This window comes from Botrytis sinoallii (assembly GCF_014898435.1).
Source record: "Botrytis sinoallii strain Bc 23 chromosome Unknown BSIN_014, whole genome shotgun sequence".
In the NCBI taxonomy this organism is placed as follows: domain Eukaryota; kingdom Fungi; phylum Ascomycota; class Leotiomycetes; order Helotiales; family Sclerotiniaceae; genus Botrytis; species Botrytis sinoallii.
Window position 1 is genome coordinate 571587 of NW_024066041.1, and position 26924 is coordinate 598510.

General features: G+C 32.1%; 1 protein-coding gene across 1 annotated transcript; it reads right to left on the reverse strand.

Moving 5' to 3' along the window:
- Positions 1-23902: 23902 nt before the first annotated feature.
- On the reverse strand, positions 23903-26923 carry EAF02_007929 (uncharacterized protein; the record flags this gene model as incomplete). The annotated part of the gene is made up of 1 exon (XM_038903977.1): positions 23903-26923. One exon carries the CDS (start codon positions 26921-26923, stop codon positions 23903-23905), a length of 3021 nt encoding a protein of 1006 aa, XP_038756258.1.
- Between the last annotated feature and the right edge of the window lies 1 nt (position 26924).

Below are 26924 nucleotides of genomic sequence, written 5' to 3' on the forward strand. Positions count from 1 at the left end.
TTGAATACCAGTTCGATCTTGTTATCGTGTATGCTGTATTAAGGATTATCTTATCTTTCGGCTGTGATTGTCCTGTATGTACTTGTTGTCACTGTTGACTAGGAATTCGACTAATATTCGATTTAAATTATTCAATCTTTACGATCGTGCCTCACCCGACCATGAACTATTGATGTTTTGTAGAGACTTCTTTTTAGGTTTGATTTAAATCTATTAGATAAGGAAAAAAACTTTCTTTATTAACATTTCATTTTTATTCAATCGCTTTCAGCCTTTTATGTAATTAGAATTTTCTTTATTATAATAATGAATTAAAGAAGTTCTTTTTATTTTTTTTATTTATATATTAATTGTTATCTATAAAATCATAATTATTCTTTTTATTCTTATAAAAACGAATCCACTCCAATAAATATATAAGGGGTTCTGGCAAAATGGGATTTTATAGATGAAAATCACGAAAATAGTATAGGGCAGTTTTTAAATCAGAAGCGGGGTACCAGGTAAGATTGTTATCAGTATTCAATTATGATATTTTATATTTAAGCTATTGGTGTACTTTCTTTATAGTTAGAATATACTTCACTTTCTATTCAGTATCACTAGTGATATTTATTGAAAACAGTGGTTCAAGGATTTGTCTGGAAAGTGGGTTGTTTGTTGTTTTATAGAGCTTATTAGATGGAAATACAAGGTGGACTTTTATAATGAGTAATAAATCTAATCAAAAGGAATCTTCAGTTTGATTAATAATCTTGAATCTACTTTGAATAAGGTAATTCAGTTTTTTAAATAGTTGTTATATCGGAAAGTCTCTTATATTGAGTTATATATAATCTCCCACATCAAAATCGATTAAGTAGTAATGCGAATTGGCCGATCGAGATATCTTTTCTTATATATACAAGATATTTTCTTTTGTTCGATCGAATACTAATTTATTATGTTTGGTATATTCTCTAGTATTGATTATATTCAAATCATCGATAGATATAATGAAGTCGGGTTTTCAATTCCAGAAATTATGGGGTAGATAGCTATACAAAGTCTTATATAGGGTTTAACCATCTAATAATTTATATTTATTTATTTATTTATAGTGATTAACTCTAATAATTTATAGGAAAATATAAGTTGAGCGTAATTTATTATTAATAGGAATTCAGATCAATTATCTTAATAATAATTTATAAAAGGTTGTAAGTGTTATTAGAGATATTGATTATAAATTTCAGTTTGATTATCAGTTTGCAGGTAATAAGCAATAAATAATTTGATTTGCGTTTTTAAGATATTATTGAATTCTTGCCAAAATTTGAATATGAATTAAAGATCACGATTAGAGATTATAATCTTCAGGGTATTGTAATATTTATATATATAATATAAGTACAAACAGGCCTAATCTCTTGAATTGATTGATTTATAACAGAATATCGAAATAGCTTGTTTGATCAATTAATTGATAATAACAAATATATTATTATAACCGTATTTATCCTTATTAAAACTACAGTAATTTATAATAACATATTACCATATTTGTATAGAAATCGAAAACGGATAAAGGAAACCAGAAATACAATTTTTTGATACAGAGCTACATTTGTACTTATAGCAATTCCATATATATTAATTGATTATATTATTCATATTCTTCTAATAATATTAATTGGCCAAAAGAACATAGATTTTTTTGATACCAGGGTGTACAGTAAAAACTGAATTGTAAACTTTGCAAATCAAATAGGTTTGTAGATTTTCGGTATCTAGTATATAAAGTTGATTGTTGTAAAGCAAAAGTCCTTTCTTGAATATAAAATACTTATACGATTTAATAATCTAAACACACAAAGCTTTTAAACTCGAATAGGATCTATTTACTTCAATAATGCAATTTACAATATCAAAAAGCGATATAATTGTATATATATCGATATTTGCAATTATATCCAGGTCTTACTATAGAGATTTGTATATAATCTTTATATCCATTTGATTATCTTTTATAAGCTATTGAAAACAATTCTTCTTCTTAATATTATTCTGTTAATCCAACTTGTTAATATAGTATATAAGCGTATCTACAAATGGATTATTCTTTCTAATACAATATATAATAATGAAGTTATAATTAGTAAGATACTTCCCACCCAGCATGCTTGTCGAGTATTTAGCTGTTTAATTAATATAAAATATTCAAGCGCTTTGTAATTGATATATATTTTGATTTAATATAGGAATCTAGCAAATTCGGCTTTCTAGTAGTTTAGGGATTTGATGATTGCAAGTATTTTTTTATCATAAACTTTGTAGTTTAGTTTAGTAATAATCATTGTTTTCGAAAAGTAAATAATTAGTAATTATTTGTTATTGTGTTTTTGAAATAGTATATTAGCAATTATACTATCGAATGTATTGATTTCCAATATATAGAATAATATATAATTATAATATTACAGGAAAGGAGCAAAGATGAATCTGTCTTTGAATATATCAAATACAATTTGACAGATTTCGTCAAAATGGAATTTGATATTCGTTTTTGTAAGTTTATAAAGAGGTTTTGTTATTATATTGTAATCTTTGATAAATCAGTAATAAAAGTTATAAAAATCTAAGAACAATTGGATATTCTTTATGGTAATGGAGTAAATCCAAGTAATAATTATTTCAATCTTTTCTGGATCGATTTGTATATTATTTATAAAGATAATAAAATCTAAATACTTTATATATTTGATATTGAATTCATATTTTTTGAGATTTATTTGAAGGCTAGCGGATTCAAGTTGTTTGAGAATGTATTTGATGTGTTCTTTATGTTTATTTTTGTTTTTAAAATATATAAGAATATTATCAAGGTAAGTAGTACAAAAGTTATCTAAATAGTTAAATAGAATATTGTTTATATATTATTAATAAATCGTAGGGCCGTTTATTAGTTCAAAAGGTAAAACTTTGTATTTGTAGGAACTATATCGAATGCAAAAGGTAATATATTTTTTGAAAATTGGATCTATATGGATACAATAGAATGCTTATTGAATATCTAATTTAATATACACTTTTGTATTAATAAATTGTGCAAATATTTTGTTAATAAGAGGTAGAGGATACTTATCTTTATATATTAAAGAATTAAGTAGTCGAAAGTCTATATAGAACCTTAAGCTTTTATTTGGCTTTCTTATAAAGAGAATTGGCATTACAAATAATACTTGACTGGATTTTATAAATCCTTTAACAAGATTCTTTATAATATATTTTTTAATAATCTCAAGCTATTCAAATGATATCTTATATAGGGAATTGTATTTGAAAGCTTTTTTATCTTTTTCTTTAAATATAATCTTATAATTATATAACCAAAAAAAAGATAGGATATCGGATTCGTATTTGAAGAACACTTAGTAATATTACTAATAAACTTCGAGAATCAGAGACTCCATTTCGATATCTACAATAATATAATTAAAAGCAATAATAGTTTTTGATTTAAAATTATTTAAGATAGTAATTGTAATTGAAATTCAATAATTATTATCTTGATTAGATTTGTAAATCAAAATGATATTATCAATCTCTATATATATAATTATAAAGATCTTATAATCCTTACTTTTCTTATAAATGAATTGAAATTGAATTAGTTTGAGTGTATAGATATCAAATATATTAGAGATACAAAGCGGGAGGAATTTGTAAATAAACTAAATAGAGATTTGATTGAAAATAGGTTTCTTCTTTAGATTGATTAGAATCTAAGCTTTGATTATATTTGAGATTATTGTATTAGTCTTTTGGGGAGGGGTAATAAGTATCTTAGGTATAATCGGTACTATAGTCGGTTGTTTATTGTCAAGTCGGTGATAATATTTTCTTTCAATCGGGTATTCCGAATTTTCAGTATCTTTTTATCTCAAGTAACTGATTCTGGGTTGTTGAAGATTGTCCTTTAATTAAAAGGTAATATTTTTGATAAGGAAATAATAGAAGGATATTCAAAACTTTTTAAAAACATTGATTAAAATAATTGATTTTAACTCAAATCTTTGCTAACCATTTGCAACCTAAGATTATATATATAAACCTAAATCAATAATAAGAAATAGCAAATAAAACTATTATCGAGTATCAAATTATAAAATTAAGAAATGTAAAATGAATGATAGCTTTATCTCATACATTATTATAGCTTTTGATTTCAATCGATAATTCGAGTAATATAAAATGGGATTTAAATATAGGGAATATAATAAAAAGAATATTTTATTGATAAAAGCAAAGCTATTCACTTTGGAATCTATAAGAGATTGAATATTGTATAAATATCTGTTCTTGAAAATATATATAATAAATCTCATAGAATCATTTCCCATTAGTTTATCAAATCAAGGAATCTTATATCCCAGATTGTGTTTAGGAGGGGAATTTCTATCTAAACGTATTAATTTAAATATTGATCTTCGGTAATACAAGTGGATTTGATAGTTTTTTGCTTGTATTTCTTAGTTTATATTCTTTTTTAGTATTCTTTTCTATATTATAGAATTCTTTATTTTCTTTAATTTCTTAAATCTCGGTTATTTATTTATTTATTTATTTATAGTGATTAACATCTTGTAAAGGATCTCCCTAGGGGTATGAAAGATGTGGCTAGATTTAGAGTTACAAATATAGAAAGGTGCTGATGTGCACACTAATAAAACCTTATAGAATAAACCCAATTCCTTCTATATATCCTAAACAAGCTAGTGTAATGTTTGCAAATAGGGCCGTTTGATCGGCCCTATATTCCTAACGCTTCCTGCTACTTGTAGAGAGGAGTACTCTGATTGTACGATTACTCTTGTTATAAAATCATATATAAACAGAAGCAATATATACAGGTGTGTTGCTTCAAAGAAGTAGGTGTGTATATAATGGTACTCCATAGGAGCAGAGGATTCAGCTATTAGACCGTTCAAAAAGAGCAGCCGGAATGATAGTTCCGCTGAATAGCAGAGTGGTGTATAGGCACAATGGTGATGGCTGGAAGGGGGATCAGTTCCCCTTTAGCATTCGATCGATCGCTTTTGCGGCTTATAATAGAAAAGCTCTATTAAAGTTAGCAGTAGATTATCAAACTCAATAGAGCTGTATCAAGAGATCCACACTAAGGTGGTCTATGAGGCAGCATATAGGGTAGATCCATGTAGATCAGATCGCTATAGCCTTAAGTCGTAGAACAGTGGGAGAGTGACCCGATCACTCTACCACTGAACCAGCCGGGCTCCTTGCGGAGGACAATGGTCTTTTTGTCTAAATCTCGGTTATAATATTTACATTATCTATATATAATATAAAACTGCAATTCACTCCTAATATAAAGATAATAATATTATAATTGAAATTGTTTTTTGAAAATGGAGTATTATTTGGCTTAAAGATTTTTGTATAATCAATAGAAGTGTAAGAAGGATATTGAATATGAAACTGAGTAAATAGATTCGAATTATTTAATGAGTGGAGAATGCTTTTAGGGGTAATTGATAAATCGGTATTATTAGATAGCTTTTTAAAAGATATCTTTTTAATTATTTTATAATAATTACATTCTCAAAGTGTAATTTCGAGTTTGTTGATCTCAATAAGCTTAATAGCCAGGTTTTCAATAATATAGTATTTGTTAATATAAAGACTAATAGTTTATTGAAAACATATTCGATTATCATTGGAAATGGATACAGTTTGATGTATGCTTTAATAGAAATCAATCATACAAAACGAGCTCATAACAACCATATCTACGGATATCCCGAAATCATATTATACAATACATACCAGCGCGATTGCTGTAACACTCCGAGCTGCTTGACTCGAGAATACTATCGCAGCAGAATCAGAAAGAGCCGGCGAGCTAGCTGTTATCTACAGGGACAACAGGCTCCCCGATTGATCTTGATAACCGTTCCTCAATTACCACTCCAAAGAGAGTGTGGATTAGTAATAAAAACACTAATCCCCTCTCAAGCTCATTCAAAAACGGTTAGAATATTATTGAAACAGTTGTAAAGATAGCTATTCAGAAGAAGATCGATATACAACAAAAGCACATTACAGACGAGGTTCTAGTACTCATTAGCTTCGAAACGATCCTTGTACAGTTTACAGTGTAATTTGTGGAATAAAATCTGAGCCAACTAACAAAAGAATTGGTATGCAGAGTATTAATAGCCATTACAGATGGTACAAAAGAAACCTTCAACTCGAAGTTAGCAATAAAAAGCGTAAAGCCAACTATGCAAACATATGCAGGGATACTTCAAATCCCCAAAACCGCAATTGCTATTCCCTCCAGCTCAATTGTGAAAGCAAAGGCTACAAACAGGCCTAAGCGGGTGATTAATAGAGTACCAAGATTAGAATATATAAACAAAAAACTTTTCCTCCAACTCAACAAACAAATCAAGATGGAGTTGTTCTTATGGGGGATTAGATAGGTGTTAGTAAAGGCGGTTTCAGAGATTGCTATTCTAGAGGCTAGAGTTATTGCAGTAGTAATATTTACCTAAACTGGATGGGTAGTTATAGCTTCCCCAGAAGCCTGTATAGTCCTTTTTGCGAACAAGCAATAGGCTATAGTAACTATTAAAGCTACAAATCTTGTGATTAGTAAATTATGGTATATATATATAGCACCAGAGGTCCCAATAATCATTATCGATCTTCTAGAAATGCCTATAGAGATTGGAGAAAAACAAATAAGGAAAGAAATCTAGTATCAGACAGAACTACATTCAATACAAATAGTGAGATCCAAGTTCGAAATAGATAAACAAAATCGGATTATCTGGATACTATCCTTCTAGGAGTAACCACCTCGTTATAACCTATTCAACAAGATTCGAATGTTTTTAGTAAATAAAAAACGAGCCTTAGAAAGATATAATCTAAATATCAATAATATTATAAAAGCTAGAAATGTAAAAGAGAAGTGGTAATGTAGAAAATACATATACCCACTATTATTCATAAACCAACCAGGGATTGTAATCATCTAATACAATGCACAGGATGCTATAGGCCTTTTTCAACAAATCATAACAATTACCCCACTAAGTTTTAACAAGTAAACGGCAAGATAGTATACCCGGATCGAAAGCAGATCTAGATTATCCGATGAGTAGAGGAAATCAATACTACTATTGTCTCAATATCAGCAGTAATAATTCAAATACTAGTGATAGTGTAAGAAAGAAAAAGGAAATCTAGAATGGATGTAGTTTTTCAACACAAAGATGTAGCAATTTGGAAAGCGATATTGGAAGAGAGCAAGCGAACGATATCTCGGGGAGCTTAATGGATAAAAAACGGGATGCACAAGGTCAATGTATTATCTATAGTAGGGTAGTAAAGATTAATAAGAATCTCAATCTTAAAGCTCTGAATAATCAGGCTATAACTAGGGGATATGATATAACAATGGAAGATCTATATGAATAGATCGAAGCCACTATCTATTACCTGGATAAATATGCAGAAAAGCCTTGCACTGTATATAGCAGTATTACAGTGAGCATTTGAGAAAAAGATCGATATAATATGTATACAAAAGCCCTGAGTATCCAATACACACACTCAAACATATAATGAATATCAATGCCTGTCCCCAATAACCTTCTGGAGGGGAAGCGGGATGTATGAGGAAGGGCAGGGATGCCTACGAGTAATGATATATATCAAAATTGAGACTAGATTATAAATATTATAATTAACAGGAGAGGAGTATAGAAACTATATATAGCTTTCTATAAACGGAATTAAACTATTAAACCTATACAGGAAACCGAATACCTCAGGAGTCCTGGAGATAATCCTTGATCTAATATCAACTGGGGATACGATTATTGGGGGAGACTTCAATACTTATTATATATTATTCGAGTTAGATGTGAATACAGTGTATAGTAACAATCGGCTCGCGGAATGGTTCAATGACAAAGGCCTCAAGTTCACGAACATCCTAGGGCAAGTGACACACAGAGCAGAATACGTAATCGATCTAGTCTTTTCCAATATTCTAGGAACATATATAGAAGTAAGGGCTGATATGTATTGTGGATCTGATCATAATACTCTTCTCATTATTATATAAAGAGCGAGCTCAGTATTGAGATTCTAATATGTGTATTGTATTAGGGAGGAAGACCTATTTCTGTTTCAAAGAATGGTATTAGTTAATATAGTGGGAATCAAACGGGAGGCACAGACAGCAGTTACAAGTATAGCTTTGGATCGAGTTGTCGAAAATATGTAGAAGGTATTACAATAGGTAATCAGAATGACAGGAAGACCGGATCGGAAGATAGGAAAATCGGTCCCCTGGTGGATATTCGATTGTATGATTGTTTGAGATGTATATCTTTGGAGTTGTATAATCAATAGTGATTATTTTATAGAATATAGAGTATTTTTATTGTGTATACGATAGGCCAAAAGAGGGTATTGGAGGAAATTCCTTAATGAGATGAAATTAGATCGAGATCTGTATAGAGTGATCGGATGGCATGATCTGAGTTTCATATATTGTTCTTTACTGATTATAATAGGCGAATATATTGTTATATTGGATAAAGAAAAGGCCGAGTTGCTATGCTCGGAGATTCTGCAGCGCTTTTAAAGCCATCGACGATCTCCCGGACTCCAGATACAATCAAAATGGGGAAAAACTACTCTAGAGGAAGCCTATTTCTATAGAAGAAATGGAATATAACATTATAAAGATCTTGAATATATTCCCAGGGACAGATCAGATTATAGTAAGACTACTGAAGGCTATTTGGACGGAAATAGGCTTAGTTCTATATACCATTTTCAACAAATATCTATAGCTCAATTACTTCTCTATAATATAAAAACAAGCAGAAATAGTTATGCTATCAAAATAGAGAAGACAGACTGAATATCTTTACGATCATAGCGATCTATTGTTCTCCTCTCCTATATTGGAAAGAGTCTTGAAAGGATCATAGCAAAACGTTTAGCATAGATAACCCTAATACAAGAAATACTCAGCCCATAATATTGCAATGCTCTTCCAAAACGATCGGCTATGGATTTAGTAGTATCGTTTGTTCACAATACAAAAATAATGCTTAATAAAAGCTACAAAATTATAATAGTTATACTGGATATATAAAAAGCATTCAATACTCTACTTAAAAACAGACTCCTAAAATAAATGAAGGAATAGGGATTCCCACAAAACCTGATTGCTCTAATCAACTCCTTTTTAATCTAAAAGTAACTCAAGATTAGACTTAATGAAGCAATAATTGATTACAATATAATAAAATGCGATACCCCACAAGGCTCACCCCTCTTACCAATCCTGTATATACTTTATCTCGCAGAACTACTTCAGCAAGACTTTAAACTCCGATTCGGGTATACAGACGACATCTGTCTATATCGATCATCAACAAGCGTTCAACAAAATATCGCAATACTAGCAAGAGATATGAAAAGCATATTCCGCTAGGGAGCTAGAAACAAAATAATCTTCGCACCCGAAAAGATGGAGATAATCCATATAACACAACACAAGCATTCCATCAACCCGACATGCGAAATAGACCGCGATTACACTATCTCTCCGATTGTATCAGGATCGGCTCTACAATAGCTAGGCATATGATTTAATCGCAAGCTCACATTCAAATAGCATATCGAAACACGAACAGCCAAAGGCCGGAAATTAGCTCATCACATCCAAGAGCTAGCCCGGATTACAAACGGACCCCCAGCAGTATCCTTACAGAAAGCAATGATCACTTACTTATACCCAGCCCTATTCTATAGAGCAAAGGTATAATACACAGAACAAACAAAAACCACTAAACAATACCGAGACGGGATACCAGTAGTAGTAAGCACCCAATTAAAAGGAGCGATTCTAGCTATCAATAAGGTCCTACAAATAACAATCAGAGAAGTCCTCCCAATCTAGCAAACAACCCCAAATACAGTAATAATGAAGGACAGCACTCTCCTACCAGCAGAAGTAGTATTAGAACAAATAAAATGAAGAACAGCTCTCCATGCCCAAACTATTGATCCAAAACATCCGCTTTATTATTGAGAAATAAAAGCCACCTACTCCTCTGACAACAGGGAAGGCCAATTGCAGCCAGCCAGAACAAAGGTTCAAGTGATCAGCCAATGCCTTCCCCGAATTAAGGAGATGACTCTAGCAGAACCCTACTATATACCAAAGTATCAAACAGATCCCACTAGAAACCTTACGAAAGAGATAACAGCAAAACAGTTTCAGGAATAATAGAACAAGCATACACACAATCAGATTACTATATTCTCTGATGGATTGGAACAGACTGATAAGAATAATAGACAAATAGGATATAGATATATTATATATAAAGAACAAATAGTAGTATACAAAGAAAATAATAAATTGCATCACAATTCTTATATATTCAATACAAAAGCGATCGGGGCATACCGAGGCCTTCAAGTAGCGATTAGAAATATTATCAGTATAAAACAAATGGAAATCTATATATACATCGATAGTACATCAGTGATATAGGGAATGAAAGGCATAGCCTTTATCATATTATAATAGGCTTTCCTCAAATATTACAAACTGATATAAACGTACTCGATCCAGATTAAATAGTTGCCAGATCACATAGGGATTGAAGGGAATAAGCATACGAATACACTCACTAATAAAGGGATAAGAAAATCAGCCTTAGAGCATGCGAATCAATCTACAGCAAGCGGTATCCGCTTTATAGCAAAAACTACTATGGAATCGGTAGCACAAACATAATGGATCAAACAAATACTAACGCTCTCCAAATAATATCAGAAATAGAATTTAAAGAATATAAATAAATACCCTAAAAAACTAGAACTCTTACAAACAACTTTTTATTGTATACTAGTGATTCACTTAGTATATGGCGATTTCGAAAGCTATTACTAATGATTTAAATATAAGGAAATAATAATTCATTGTTTATATAGAGTATTCAAATCTTTTGAGTATATTATATATTACTGTAAAGTCCTCGTAACCTATAAAACCTAGCCTTCAGATATTAAGTCTAAATATCTATTTTGTAATTAAATAATTCAAAAACGACTATTGAAACAATTAATATATACATTAACCAAATTCACTAAATTTATTGCTATAATAGATTTCTATAAAAGCATATACCCTAAAATATTACCAGAAGAATAAAAAGAGAGAAGAAAAGGGATTGATTGATTTAGACAAACATAAATAGGGAATAAAAGGGGATAAATTTAGAAAAACTATATAAAAGAAAATTGAAGTATATAGCATATTATATTATAATAGAATGTATATAAAAACTATTCTTATAGGATAAAGCAGTCTTTAAACAAATACTATATAGGAGATTGGAAAGCGTACACAAAGATACTCAAAGAATCAAAAACAAAAGCATAAGTGCGCTAGCCATCACTTGGAAGGCTATTGAGAGTATTAAGACCTTATCCCTAGAAAAAAGGAATCATGTAAACTAGAAGATTATTCTGTAGTTAGCCCAACTGTAATACCCCCTGGGAGGCTCGCCTATACGGCCCGGTTGAAAATTACTAATAATAATAATAATAATAATAATAGTTTATTGAAAAAAATCGAATATTTTTCTTTTTAAATTATAAAGGAGAGTTATTAGATTAATGATTTCTATTTATATAACTAATAATCTAAACCTGCAATATTATATTAGAAAGTTTTTTTATTAGATATTATTAGATATAACCCAATGTTTATACTCAATTCGTATATAATTAGCTTCAATTGGATTCTTGTAAATAGCTACAAGCTGATTGATCAATTATTATTCTATTAAACAAGGGACTTGAGTGTACAACGAGAATACATATTCTTATACCTCTCCTTCCATTTGATCTACTATATAAGATCATTATTATACTTCCGAAATAAGCGAATTTTTATAAAATTCAAATTACTCGATAATTAATAATTGCCAAAAGCTTACTTTCAACTTTATATCATCTTTGAGTTTAAATAAAAGATTAATGAGCTTTGGAATATATAAATACTCTATTACAATAATAAATAAACAAGAATAGAATATTCAATGAATTTGTAAATTGCTTGGCAGGGCAATTGGATTTGAGAGGGGTTTATTATTAATACTCGAAAGGGATTATTATAAAAACTGATTTCGCAAGCAAAGGTTTTCTTATTCTTCCTTTTCCCAATAATAGGAGATACTCTTTCAATAAAATCGATTAAAATATTAAGAATTCGGATTTTATAATTTGCAAGGGAATCTATATAATATTATTATCAATATCTTAGAGATTGAAATAAATAAATAATATTAAGATTATATTATAACAATTCATCTTTGAATTTTGCGATTTCATTTTATAAATTCTCAAAATCTTTAAAAGTCAACATTTATTCTTTTATAACAAGAGAGTAGCCTCCGGATTTAAGCAGATCCGAAGCGACTCACATGTATTCGATGCAGAAGTGATAGGAGCATGGCGCGGATTGGAGTATCTAATCATTATGCTTGAAGATCCCTTGAATAGTCGGATCTGGATGTATATTAATAGTATATCGGTCATCTGGGGTATACGCGGAAATGTACTGCCTACAACACAATGGGCTTTCCACAAGTATTACAAAGCAATAAAACAACTCGACATCAGGATAAAGTGGTCATCTGGATATATGGAAATCGAAGATAATGAGGAAGTAGATTGCTTAGCAAACGTAGGTGCAATTGGGCTTATGGATCAGGCAATCGATAAGTTATCAATAATTAGTGGGATCCGAATGATTATCTGTCAGAAGCGCCTATACGTAGAATCTACCTGGTGGGAAGAGATAAACTCCTCTTTCTCCGCTGGCTATAAGGAGTAGTCTTCTAGATACAGTATAAAGGAGCTAAAGGAACTAATTCTATCAAGAGCAGTCTTATATCGATTGATAGCTATAAAAACAGGCCACAGCGACTACACCGCTTACCATCAGCAATTTGGTTATCAAAACAACAAGCTAGACTGCTTATACAATAGTGTTAAGGAACCATATTATTTCTTTAAATGCATTATAAATAACCTAAAGCATTCAGACTGGCCCCTTGCTTCTGTAGAAATGCAATTTAACAAGCAGGTGATTACATATATCAAGAAATTCTTATATATATCTAGCAAGCTCATTCAGCTGATCACCGACTTAGAGTTCTATACTCAGATCTATTCTAATTATTAAAGGATCTTTAGAAAGCAATAATCTTTTCAATAAAGCTTATTGCCTATCTCTTATAAATTTATTACTCAATTGATTACTCGAATATATTATACTCTAAAAACCGCAAATCCAATATATAATACAAGAGCCCTACTACTCGACTAAACAAATAGTAACCCATTCTTACTTCTTCTTCTTTATTATAAGAATCGAAGCCCACAACAAGTCTATCCATTCGAAAACCAAGCTTTACTTCAACAACAATCCGGATCAGATGTTCCCTTCTAGAAATAGAAGCGGATCGCATTTGCAAAGGAGTGAATAGCCCCTGGCATTGAAGTTAAATTGCTAAATTCGATTGCGACGATCACGCTGCTCAAATAGTTCCTTATCTTAGTATGTCTAAATACCCTTAGGGAGGTTTAAAACAGATGTTAATTAATATAAATAAATAATAAATAAATAAAATAACAAGAGAGTATATATTGATATATTATTCTCAAAAGTTAATACCTCAATTGAGAAGTTATTTCCAGATTGTTTATCCTTTTTATATTTATTAGTATTTATATTAAAATTATAAAAACTATAATCATTGTTTTATTGAGATTGACTATTATTAGCTGGGAATATTTGATTAGCGAGAGGGAAAGAGTAATAGAGTCCCTTTAAGGTAAATGGATTGGATATGATAATAGTACTTGTAACTCTATATATTAGGGGTTTATTATCTTTCATTAAATAGATTTATTCAGAATCAGCTCTCTTCCTATAAATAATATCGAACATCCTCGATATACCCAAAAAGGTATTATAATTATAAGATATTATTTGATTGGCCATCAAATAGCTATACGATTGTATAGTAAGTTGTAGATAATGTAATACTTTGTTTTAGAAGAATTGTAAGAGTAGGGTACAATTTATTCTTAGAATCTACAATTACAGAATCGGGAGCAAAACGCTTGTAGAGCGCTCCTATATATTAGCTATGTACACGTGATTGTACACGTGCGCAAGTGTGTATGTGAGTGATCGCAGCTGCGATTGGGTGCGATCCGTGACAAATTCTTTATTATTCTTTGAGAATGCCTCCAATACATCTGTACAGAACACGGCCCTGCTATCTGCTCAACCCGGCCTGTACGATCTCTCAGGAAATGTGTTATCTTTGCAATAAGTCGTCTGCGGAGATCATTTGGGAATGAGAAATGAATAAAACGTATTATAGTTAGTATAGAGCCCTTACAGCTTAGCTTTATAGATAGTAAATCTTTATTTGTTCAAATTATTATATTCTCAGTGTATAGCTTTATTTTTAATATAACTAATCTTATTAATAGCAAATGTTCTGGAAAAGCCTTTATTAATTGTATCTTTATCGAAAACTATAAGATATAAACCCAAACTCTATTATATCAATGAGAACTCCATTTAGTAAATAATAAAGTAATAGATATTATCTTTGATTATTTTATTATAAAGATAACTATAAGTCTGTATTGTAAGATCTAGCTATTTTTCGTTATTATTTTTTCCTTAGAAACACTAGTTATTTTCGGGTTGCTTTAGCTTCAATATCATAATCCTCTTATAGACTAATCCAAAATAACCCTTTCCTTTATATCAATCTATTATACTACAAAATATTGCCCCTAGAATTCCCCAAATATAATACAAGTCTTGATAATAAACTCATTCCAACCAGCACTAAGTCTTATTGGAATTTTAAAAAAGCTTTTGATCAAGGTTGATTCTATTGAAATTCGGAGAGAATCAAATAAGAGTTAAAAGATTATTTACTAGCATTTATATATAGAGAATAATATTAAAGATAAAGGCTATACTTTATTATCTTCTTTAGAATATTCAAATAAAGATTATGATATTGCTATAAACAAAACATTTACAAAAGAAGTGAATCATTATTGTATTAGAACTTATAAAGGAGGAGTATGTATACAAGCCTAAATGATTAATAATCGCTTCAGTATTCATCTAATTCTAATTAAAAAGATTACTGGATTATATCATTGCAATCCTAATCTATAACAAGATCTATTATTATTACTCTTTACTTCAATATCAAATATATAACTATCTAGGAAAAGTTTTAATATAAAGAATATCTGTTAGCTTTAGGCTACAAGTTTTGTTTCCTTTTATCAATAAGATAATATTCGAACAATCCGGTTTATCTAGGATAAATTGGATTGGGCTGTGCTTACAAAACCAACAGTTTTGAGAGCAACCTCTTTTCCGAACTCTGTTAATCTTGGAGATTAGGAATATAAGAGTATTCTACAAGGCAGTAAAGATTTTACAAAACCCTTATATAATTGCTCTTATATCTATATGATTTTGTTTTCGATTACTATAAACCAGCCTACCTATGACGAATCTCAGAAACAAATATCTTTAAATTTCTTACTGAAAAATCCAAGCTCAATAATACTGATATACAAGAAAAGCTCTCTTATTAATTACAGAATAAACTATCTATATTCTTTTCCCGAAATACTGATATTCTCTCATTACACTGAGTCTAGGATTACAAAATCGAATTAATATTTGGGAAAGAGTTTCTTTACTTTAAGAACCAATTACTTTTACTATTTGAATTGCAAGTAGTTTATAAATGGATTAACGATAATTTTAATAAAAGCTTTATTCGTAAGTCTAGATCCTATAATGCTATACCTTTATTCTTAACTACAAAGTCTAATAGCGGTATATATATTTGTTAGGATTATTATAGATTGAATAATATTACAATAAAGAATTGATATCCCCTTCTAATCGTTTGTAAAACTCTAAATACATTTTGTAATATTAAGATATATATTAAATTAGATATTATTATTATCTTTAATAAGATATAGATTATAAAAAGCAACAAATGAAAGATAGTATTTATTATTCACTTTAGATTTTTCGAATCCTTAGTTATACCATTTGGTTTTTGTAATGCCCCAGTCTTTTTTCAACATTATATTAATTATACTTTATTCAATGAATTTAATAAATACTGTACTGTCTATCTCAATAATATCCTTATATATTCGGCAAATATATTTAAATATAGAGATTACATTCAAAATGTAATACAGAAACTGATTGATGCTGGTTTTCAAATTGATATTAATAAATACAAATTCGAAATTATTTCGATATAGTATTTAGGACTGATTATTATAACTAAAGGCATATAAATGGATCCAGATAAGGTTGCTGCTATTACCTCCTGGAAGCAGCCTTTCTTTGTAAAAGATCTACAACGATTTCTGGGATTTGCTAATTTCTATCAGCGATTTATACAAAACTTCTTAAAGATCTATTGATCATTCAATAATCTAATACAAAAGGACTTAATATGAATCTGGGGATTGATTAGAGAAATGCTTTTCTTATATTTAAAAACTCTTTTATTACAATACCGGTCCTTGTCTATTTCGATTATAATAAAAAGATAGTCTTGGAAATAGATATATCGAACTGGATATCTGGTAGTGTTCTCTTATAGTATAATTCAGATAATATACTTTGACCTATAGTCTACTTTTCCTCGAAGTATTCGGCAGTTGAATGTAATTATAAGATTTACAATAAGAAACTTCTTGTGATTATCAAGTCCATAGAGAAATGGCATCCGGAGCTTCAAGGTTTCCAATACAAATTCGAAATCCTTACTAATTATAAAAATCTCGAATATTTTATAATTACAAAAGCACTTAATTAGCAACAAATCTGCTAATCTGAATTTCTTTTTCAATATAATTTCCATATCATCTACCAGCTGGGATCTAAGGTTATTCAATTAAACACTCTAAGCTATAAATAGAAGGACCAACTCGATTTTGCAATAAGAGATAACAAGCACTTCAAGAATAAAGAATGCATAGTTCTATTAGTAAATAGATTTGATATCGATCTCTATAACGAATTAACAAAAGGAGTCCATCTTGCTCCGACGGATCTCGTTGTACTATCCAATAAACTAATCGATAAACTAATCAATATTATATATGAGAGATTAGATATAGCTCAGCAGCTAATCGTTATAATTAAAGATTCCTTTATTCGAAAGTGGTTTATAGCTTTCAAAAAGATATTATATATTTCTATGCAAAATTATACCCTAATCGATCGCAAGATTTATTATTGCGGAAGGCTATAGATCTTACCAGATAATGAACTAAAAGTCCAAATAATTTACAGAATACACTCCTCCAGCCCTACAGGATACCCTAGAAGAACTAAAACAATTGATTTTATTTCTCAAATCTATTAGTAGTCCTAAATGCATCAGGAAATTGCTATATATATTCAAGTATGTCAACTTTGTATACACACCAAATCTTCTAAATCAGCCCCACCTGGTTTCCTACGTTTTCTACTAGTTCTATTCAGGGTCTAATCGGATATCTCAATAGACTATATCACTCCACTTCCCACTTGTACATACTATAACTCCAATTATAAATATATCTTAATTATTATATACTGTTTGACTAAGATACAACATTTTATTGGTATGTATACATTAACTATAGATAAATTTATTAACATCTTCATTAGCTATATCTATACACTATATAACCTACCAAATAATATAATTTCCAATCGAGGAACGCAATTCATTTCCAGATTTTAATCCCAATTATCGGAATGCTTAGCAGTCACACTTAAACACTCCTCAGCCTTCCATCTGCAAACAGATAGCCAAACAAAAAGAGTAAACTCATTTCTAAAATAATACCTCTATGCTTTTATAAATTTCTATCAAAACAACTGGATACAGTAGCTATTACTAGCTAAATTCGCTTCAAACAATATAACATCTGAGATTACAGAATATTCCCCATTCTTCGCCAACTATAGATTCAACCTATACCTCGAAGTTGAGCTTAATAAACCATACCCACCAAGATGATATTAATACAAAAACGCGAATTTTTTAAGGGTAACAAGATTATTGAAAGAATAAAATGAATTCTATCTCAATTACAAGCCCTAACTCGACAAGCAATTACAATTTACAAAGAAAATACAAATCGACATCGAACCGATTCACTTTACTATAATATCGGATAGAGAGTTTTCGTTAATATTAAAAACATGAAAACCTTTCGAAAAGCAAAAAAGCTAAATAACCATTAAATTGAACCATACAAGATCTTAAAAGTCTACCCGTACTCTTATCTCATTCAACTACCAGAAAACATTTATATCTTCCCGGTTTTCCATTATTCCCTTTTTCTTCTAATCAATAATAAAAAGCGATTCCCTGTATAAACAGCAATTAACAAATCAGAATCAGCTATAATCAGGAATAGAGTTTTCGAAAAAGAGAATAGCGAAAACAAATTAATACAAAAATGGATTTTCAAAGAAGTTATAGATAATCACAATGAAGATAGCTATTATTATTTAATCAAATGGAAACATTATATCCCTATCTAGCAATCAACTTCAGATTTGAAAGGGAACGAAAAGCTCCTAGCAAAATACTATTATACACATCCTGAGAAATCTGAACCACTGAAATAGGTTTTAGAAGATTCCATAGCAAAAACAATCCTTTTGCTAATATTAATAGTTGATATAATAATAGAACCAATAGTTCAAAGATCAATTCGACAGAAAAAAGCTAGATTTTCTTGAGACGAAGAACAAATAGACTTTAATTGAATTTGGAGGGGATTAAAAAGGGATTAAAAAGTAATTAAGAGAGAATTAAAAGAGAATTAAAAAAGAATCAAAAACAAAGACAAGAATAATTCCATTTGTTTGTAAGGGGAAATGATAAAAAACTGTTTATTTTCTTTATTTATTTGATTTAAATATTATAGTAAGTATTGTGGTATCAATTCTTCTGTTTATTTGGGATAAGTAAGTTATTAGGAAGAGATATTGTTATGGGTTCAATATATAGTTATATGGATGTCTTAGGTATCTGCCCTTTATATAGTTGGTGTCTCTCTGTCTCCTTCTTCACTCCTTATAGAATATTATATATCTTACCTAGTACCTATCTTCTATATCGTGATAGATCTATTATATTTTTCTCTAAAAAATATTCGGTAATTGAATATAACTATAAGATTTATAATAAAGAATTATTAGCTATTATCTACTATTTCGAAAAGTAATACTTAAAGCTGGAAAACATTGTCTCCTCAATTTAAATTATTATTTATTTATTTTATTATTTATAGTAATTAATATCTTGTAGAGGACCTCCCAAGGGATATGAAAAACATAACTAGATCTAGAGTTACAAATACAGAAAGGCGCTGATATGTATGCTAGTAAAACCTTACAAGGTAAACCCAGTTCCTTCTATATATCCTAAATAAGCCAATGTAATGATCGCAAATAGAGCTATTTTGATTAGCCCCATATTCCTAGCGCTTCCTTCTGCTCATGGAGAGGAGCGCTTTGATTGTATAATTACTTCTGTTATAAAACCATGTTTTATAGATAGGAGCGATATGTACAGGTGTGCTGCTTCAAAGAAATGGGTATATATGTAATAATACTCCAAAAGAGTGGAGGTTCGGCTATTGAGCCGCTCGAGAGGAGTAGCTGAAACAATAATTCCGTTGAATAGTGGAATAACGCATAGGCGCAATAATGACGACTGGAGGGGGGATCAATTCCCCTTTAGTATTCAATTAATCACTTTTATAGCCTATAATAGAAAAGCTTTATTAAAGTTAGCGGTAGATTATTGGAGCTTAGTAAAGCTATATTAGAGATTTACACTAAAATAACCTATAAAGCGGTATATAGAATAAATCTATATAGATCAGATTGCTATAACCTTAAATCGTAGAACAGTGGGAGAGTAACCCGATCACTCTACCACTAAACCAGCCGGGCTCCTTGCGGAGGACAATGGTCTTTTTGTCGGTTTAAATTATTATTGATTATCAAAATCTAGAGTATTTCATTATTACAAAGCTATTAAACCATCATCAAGCTTATTAATCCGAATTTCTATTTTAATTTAATTTCCAATCATTTATCACTTTAGAAAGCTAAATGCCAAACCCAATGCGCTAACCAGAAGATCAGAAGATTTTTTTAAAAAAAGGGATAAACGCCTTTTGTACCAAAACTATATTATTCTGAAACAAGAGAATCTGGATTCTGATTTGTTTTCTGCTACTATTATTCTAATCAAACTTAAGATTACTAAGAAAGTACACTTCACTATAACTATTTATAACTAGAGAAACCCCAACCTTATCAATATTATCAACTATTTAGATTTTAACGATATTATAACTTTGCCAGAAAATAGTAAAGTTATAGAATCTGCAATTCCATTTATTATATCTATACCCGATCTTACAATATAATTAAAAAATTTAGAAATCCTTCTAAATCTTTTTGTTAACCTGCTTACCCTATTCCATAAAGGCTACCAAGCTGATTCTGTACTCGAATCTATTCTGAAATCCCTATGAAAAGGATCCTCAAAACACCCGAAAATTACTTTTGCTAAGTATACCAAAAACAATAACCTGTTATATTACCAAGAAAAACTATACATTCCCAACCACAACCCCCTAAAAACCTACCTGCTCTGTTTATACCACAAATCGCCCACCGCCGGTCACTCGTATTATACCCAAATCTTTGAATTATTGTTCCGAAACTATTATTGATCTAAATATTACAATTATATTATGCAATGGGTCTATAATTGCTATAATTACCATTATACTGCCCTAAATTGTAAAGGTTAGGAGGGAGTTTTTTGCCTGTTTCTGATTTTATAAAAAGCTTAACAAGATATTTTGATAAATTTTATTACACACCTACCCGAAAGTATTAATTTTGATATTATTATAATAATAATTGATCGATTGATAAAAATGAAATATTTTTTATTTTATTATGGTATCTACAATTTCAAAGAAATCGCTTACCTATTCTAGAAGAATATCTGGAAGCTCTATAATTTACCTCTGATTATTATATTTGATTGTGGAGCTTAATTTGTTTCTGAATTCTGGAAATATATCTGTAAACACTTGGGTGTAGCTGTTAAGCTTTTGATCGTTTACTATTTCGAAACTGATGAATAAACTGAGAGGGTTAATGCAATACTAGAGTAATATCTCTAATTGTATATAGTATATCTACAGAATAATTAGGTAGAGTGGTTTTTATTTGCCGAATTCTTTATCAACAACATCTAATTCGAAAGTATCCGGATGATCTTGTTTTTTTCGAACTATAGGTTCCACCCCCGCCTAGGCTTCGAGCTTGTATCGTTCTAGAGTAATTGTTTTGTTATGCGAGATGCTAAAGAATTTGTTATTAAAATAAAAACTATTTCCTTACACTTATAAACCGAACTAACTACTAGTTAAGCTCAATATTCGAAGAATGTCGATATTCATTGTTTCTTTGCTTATAAATACCTATCCAGTAATCTGATTTAGCTAAATACCAGAAATATCAAGACTCTGTATTTATAAAAGAAGTTTGATTAGAAGAATCTTGGGTTTTTCAAAATCTTGAACCCGATAAACCCCTATACCTATAAACTAAAGCTTCCAGCCTCGATAAAGATTCATCCTATTTTCCATATCAACCTGCTATATCCTGTATACAATGATCCTATTCCTGGGTAGTGTAATTTGCTATTACCTTCTGTAGAAGTAGATGGTCTTGAGCGTTTTGAGGTTGCCGAAATCCTGAATTCCTGTTGAAAAAGAAGAGGTCGTGGAGAACCTTGTTTGAAATATATTGTCTATTGAGTCGGCTATGATATGCTAACTGAAAAACCTGCAAGCTATCTGAAAGACATACAAAAACTAATCCATAACTTCCACTATAAATATCCTAACAAATCTGGTTTTGTTTGATTAGGCCCCGCCTGTTTGTAAATTATAAACCATAACATACCACCTCAACAAAGCTCAACCCTTAAAAGGAAGATAATATCACAATATAAGCTCACATAATATACTAATCCTATCAGAGAAAACCAAAAGGAGCACTCGCACCGAAACACAAACAAGCTAGAACCCGATCGAGCTAGCTCACTATAAAAATTCTGTATATCTTCAACTCAGAAATTCCTATATTATAACTCTTTAAACTATATCTTAATCCTCAATCTGAACCTATTACCTAAACCAATATAACTTTGTCAGATTAGGGCAAAGTTATTAGAACCCTATCCCGCCCGCCTGCCCCGTGATAATATTGACTATATTACAGTGTGTATTGATCTTGATCCCCATATTGTAGAGAATCAATATGCTTGCCTTGTTTGGTTTAATTTAGTAGGCTTAAGTAATCATATTGACAAAAAGACCATTATCCTCTGCAAAGAGCCCGGCTGGTTTAGTGATAGAGTGATCGGGCCATTCTCCTATTGTTCTACGACTTAAGGCTATAGTGATCTGATCCACATAGATTCACCCTATATGCTGTCTCATAAGCCATTTTAATATAGACCTTTTAATACAATTCTATTGAACTCCAACAATCTATTGCTAACTCTAATAAAGCTTTTCTATTATAGGCCGCAAAAGCGATTGATCGAATATTGAGGGGGAACTGATTCCCTCTCTAATTGTTATTACTGTGCCTATACGCTATTCTACTATTCAACAAAATTATTATTCCGGTTACTCCTCTCAAGCAACCCAATAGCTGATTCCTCCGCTTTTATAGAGCACTATTACATACACATCTACTTCTTTAAAGCAACACATCTGTATACATTGCTTCTGCCTATATGGTTTTATGGCAGGAGTAATTGTATAATCAGAGTGCTCCTCTCCACGAGTAACAGGAAGCGCTAGGAATATAGGGCCGATCAAACAGCCCTATTTGCAAACATTACACTGACTTGTTTAGGATATATAGAAGGAACTGGGTTTACTTTATAAGATTTTACTAGCATACACATCAACGCCTTTTTATATTTGTAACTCTAGATCTAGTTACATCTTTCATACCCCTAGGAAGGTCCCCCACAAGACGTTAATCACTATAAATAAATAAATAAATAAATAAATACATTTATAAATGACAACTTCCCTTTAGTTCCCTAAACCCTTCATATATTTCTATTATTTCTATTATTTCTATTAAATAATAAACTAATAATGAAATAATAAACTAATAATAATAACAAGAATAATAGAAAATATTAGGCGCTCCGAAACACTAGCGAGCTGGCTCGCCCCGAATATATCATTCTGGAATTTAATCTCACAGAAGCCCGTACAGTTTACAAAGAAATATTATGATGTCAATCTATTCTGTTGCTATTATTGTACTATCATCGCCGCCATTTATTAAATCCTTGCAACACCTCCAAACGAAGATGTCTCCTCGTCCCATCATTGCAACCCTTGAAGCCAACATACGGAATATGTGCAAATGTAAAAGTGCTCCGCGTAGATATAGAGACTTATTCGGCCATTCAAATAACCTGCACAATGTCGAATTTTGTAAGATGCCAGAACAAAAATCTCTTTCCTCCTTCATTCATCCATACGCCCACGCCCCCCTTTCTCCACGTAGTCGTATAATACGACACAAGGTTCACGCAATCATAGCTCCACCAAATCGACCGAACCTGTGCGCACTCTACCACCCACCACCAGTGCCGGTAACATTCCATCCACTACTACCGCTTGCATTATTATCATACCCCGTATTACCCGATTTACTCGCCTTATTCTTTCCCCCTTTACCCCCCTTACTACTCTTGCGACCTCTACCAGTGTATTCATTATCACTAGGTTCTGAAGACGCCCAACTTCCTGCCAGACTCAAAGCAGTAGGCGTTCTCACATGATTCTTTTTCTTTCCACCACCATTATACTTTCCATTATTCACATTTCCAAATCCCGCGTAACCACCCTGATTCGTACTATCCCAATTCCTCAATATCTCACTACTAGTAGGTGTATGATCCCTAAACTGTGGGTTTCCTTCTTCTACATCTTCATCATGATCTCCTCCCTCGCCGGAGTTATGACCATCGCCTCCCCATTGACTTCCTTTATTGGAGCTTCCTTTTTTGCCACTATTGCTTTGATTTTGAGTTTTCTTATTGTTCCAGCCTTTGCTCTTGGCACTTTGTACGACATTGTAACTTGTATTAGTTGGTCCCCAGTCATTACTGTTGTCTTGCTGGTCTTCCTCTTGGTTATCGTTGTGGGCGGTCCACTCAGGATCATCGTAGCTTTTGGAGTTTTGATTATTTCTTGACTTGTTGTTTTGTGGCTTTTTTGAGTTGTTGTTTGACTTGGTATTATTTTTTGAAGCTGCACGAGAGCCGGATTTGCCATTGTTTCGTTGATTGTTAGGATTTCCCCATCCTCCCGAATTGGCATTGCCTTGTTTCTCGTTCGAACCTCCCCAGCCTCCGGATGTGTTATTGTTTTGATCGCCTGAATTTCCTCCCCAACCGCCGGACTTCTCATTGTTTGACTGTTCTTTGGAGTTCGATTGGCCGTTATCATCATTGTTGCCCCAGCTTGAAGGTTTGTTATTTGAGTTGTTGGAATCCTGGTTATCTGCTCCCCAACCAGAATTTTGGTTGTTGGAGTTATCATTGGAGTCTTGGTTGTTGCCATTGTCCCAGTCCCAATTTTGGTTGTTCGAGTTATCATTCGAGTCTTGGTTATTATCGTTGCCCCAGCCCGAGCCCTGATTATTGGAATTTTCATTCGAGTTCTGGTTATTATTATTGCCCCAGCTGGAGTCTTGATTGTTCGACTTATCGTTTGACTCCTGGTTATTATCATTGCCCCAACTAGAATTCTGGTTGTTCGAGTTATCATTTGACTCTTGATTGTTATCGTTACCCCAACCTGAGTTTTGATTGTTCGACTCCTGATTGTCTCCTCCCCAGCCAGAGTTCTGATTATTGGTTTTGTCATTCGAGTTGCTGTTATCATTTTCCCAAGAGTTATTGTTCCCTGTGGCATCCACATCTTGCTTCGCATCGTTTCCCCAACCAGAATCCCCGCCTGTATCATTGTTGGCACCCCAGCTGTTTGAGTTACCAGATTGATCATTATTATCTACGCCCCATGCATTGCCGGAGTTGTTGTTGTTGTTAGACTGATTACTCTGGTTCGCTTGACCCATTTCGCTCTTCTTGTTGTTCTTCTGCTTGTTGGATGTCTGTGTTTTGTGACTGCTAACAGAAGCGGCCCGTTGGCTGCGGTTCTGACCATTGTTCCCCGAGCCACCCGAGGCTTGATTATTGTTTGGATCGTTATTTCCCCAGTCACCCGAATCCTGGTTATTATTGGTATGGTCTTCATTATCGTTCCAACCAGAGCCCGAATTATTGTTGTTGCCTCCCGAACTAGAGCCTTCTTTGTTGTTTGTATCATCGACCCAACCACCTGGCACATGCTGGTTGTTGGTATTGCCGCTGCTCCCCTGCTGCTGGTGCCGATTGTTGGAAGGAGCCCGGTTAGTATGGTTACTGGAAAAATTGCGCTGCGAATTCTGATTGGGGATATGTCTGACAGTATTATTCGAAAAATTGCGGGGTAATTCTGGTTGAAATTGGTGTTGATCATGAGGACCAGGCCCGTTGCCCCCAGACATATTATACATCGGAGGCGAGACACCAAAATGGGCTGGGGTTGGAGCAAAGGTACCAATTGGCACTTGAGCTGGCGTGAGAAGTGTTGCAAAAGGATTACCATACACCCGACCATGGTACACTCGAAGAACACCACTTTTCGTGTCAAGAAATGCGTTTGGACGAGGATCAGACGGCGTTTCAATCACATCTTCGCGAAGTATAACTTCAGCTCTCATTTCTTGAAGGATCCTTCCCTCCATCATATGATTCAGATAGCGCGGTGGGTTTCGATTTTGTTGAACAACTTCAATCTCAGATTGATTGGACTCGTCTGAGCGCTCTTGATTGTATTGACGATTATTGAATCTGGATTGTTGATGATTGCCGCGTTCATGCGCACTAAAATCCCGTTGAAGTTGGTTTGTTTGAGAATTTCGATTTTGCTTGAGCTTCAAGATTCGTGGTTGTTGGGTTTGGTTGTTGTTGCTCGGTTGTTGTTTTTTCTTCAATGGTTTAAATGGTTTATTGGTCAGTGCAACTTCAAATTCACTGTCCTCGCTGGAATCGCTTGAATCTTCCGCGCTGCTTTTATTCTTCGGTTTCTGCCGAGCTTTACATTCTAAGCATTCGCATGGGCGAGGTTTTGCTGAAATGTCCAAGGTGGTCTTCTTCAATGCAGACTTAAGTTTGGGACTTGGCTCTTTGGAAGTTGGTTCTTGAAATTTGACTTTCTTGTCAACTTCCTTGATGGCTTGAGGTTTTTTCGATTCTGGTTCCTTAACTTTGGGCTTTTCGGCCTTCTTGGTTGCTGGCTTCGGAGGAGGTTCTTCTTCGGAAGAACTGGCGGAAGAGGCACCAAAATCAGAAACTTCGACTTCGATTTGGACACGGCGGCGAATACGCGGTGGACTTCCTTCGGCAACCTTGGAATCGGCCATGGCAACCTTGGAATCGGCCATGGCAACCTTGGAATTGACCATGCTAACAGATCGATATGCAGCCTTCGTTGGAGCAGGCCCAGCGATCCACTCGAATACACTTGCCGGGCGTTGCGGCATT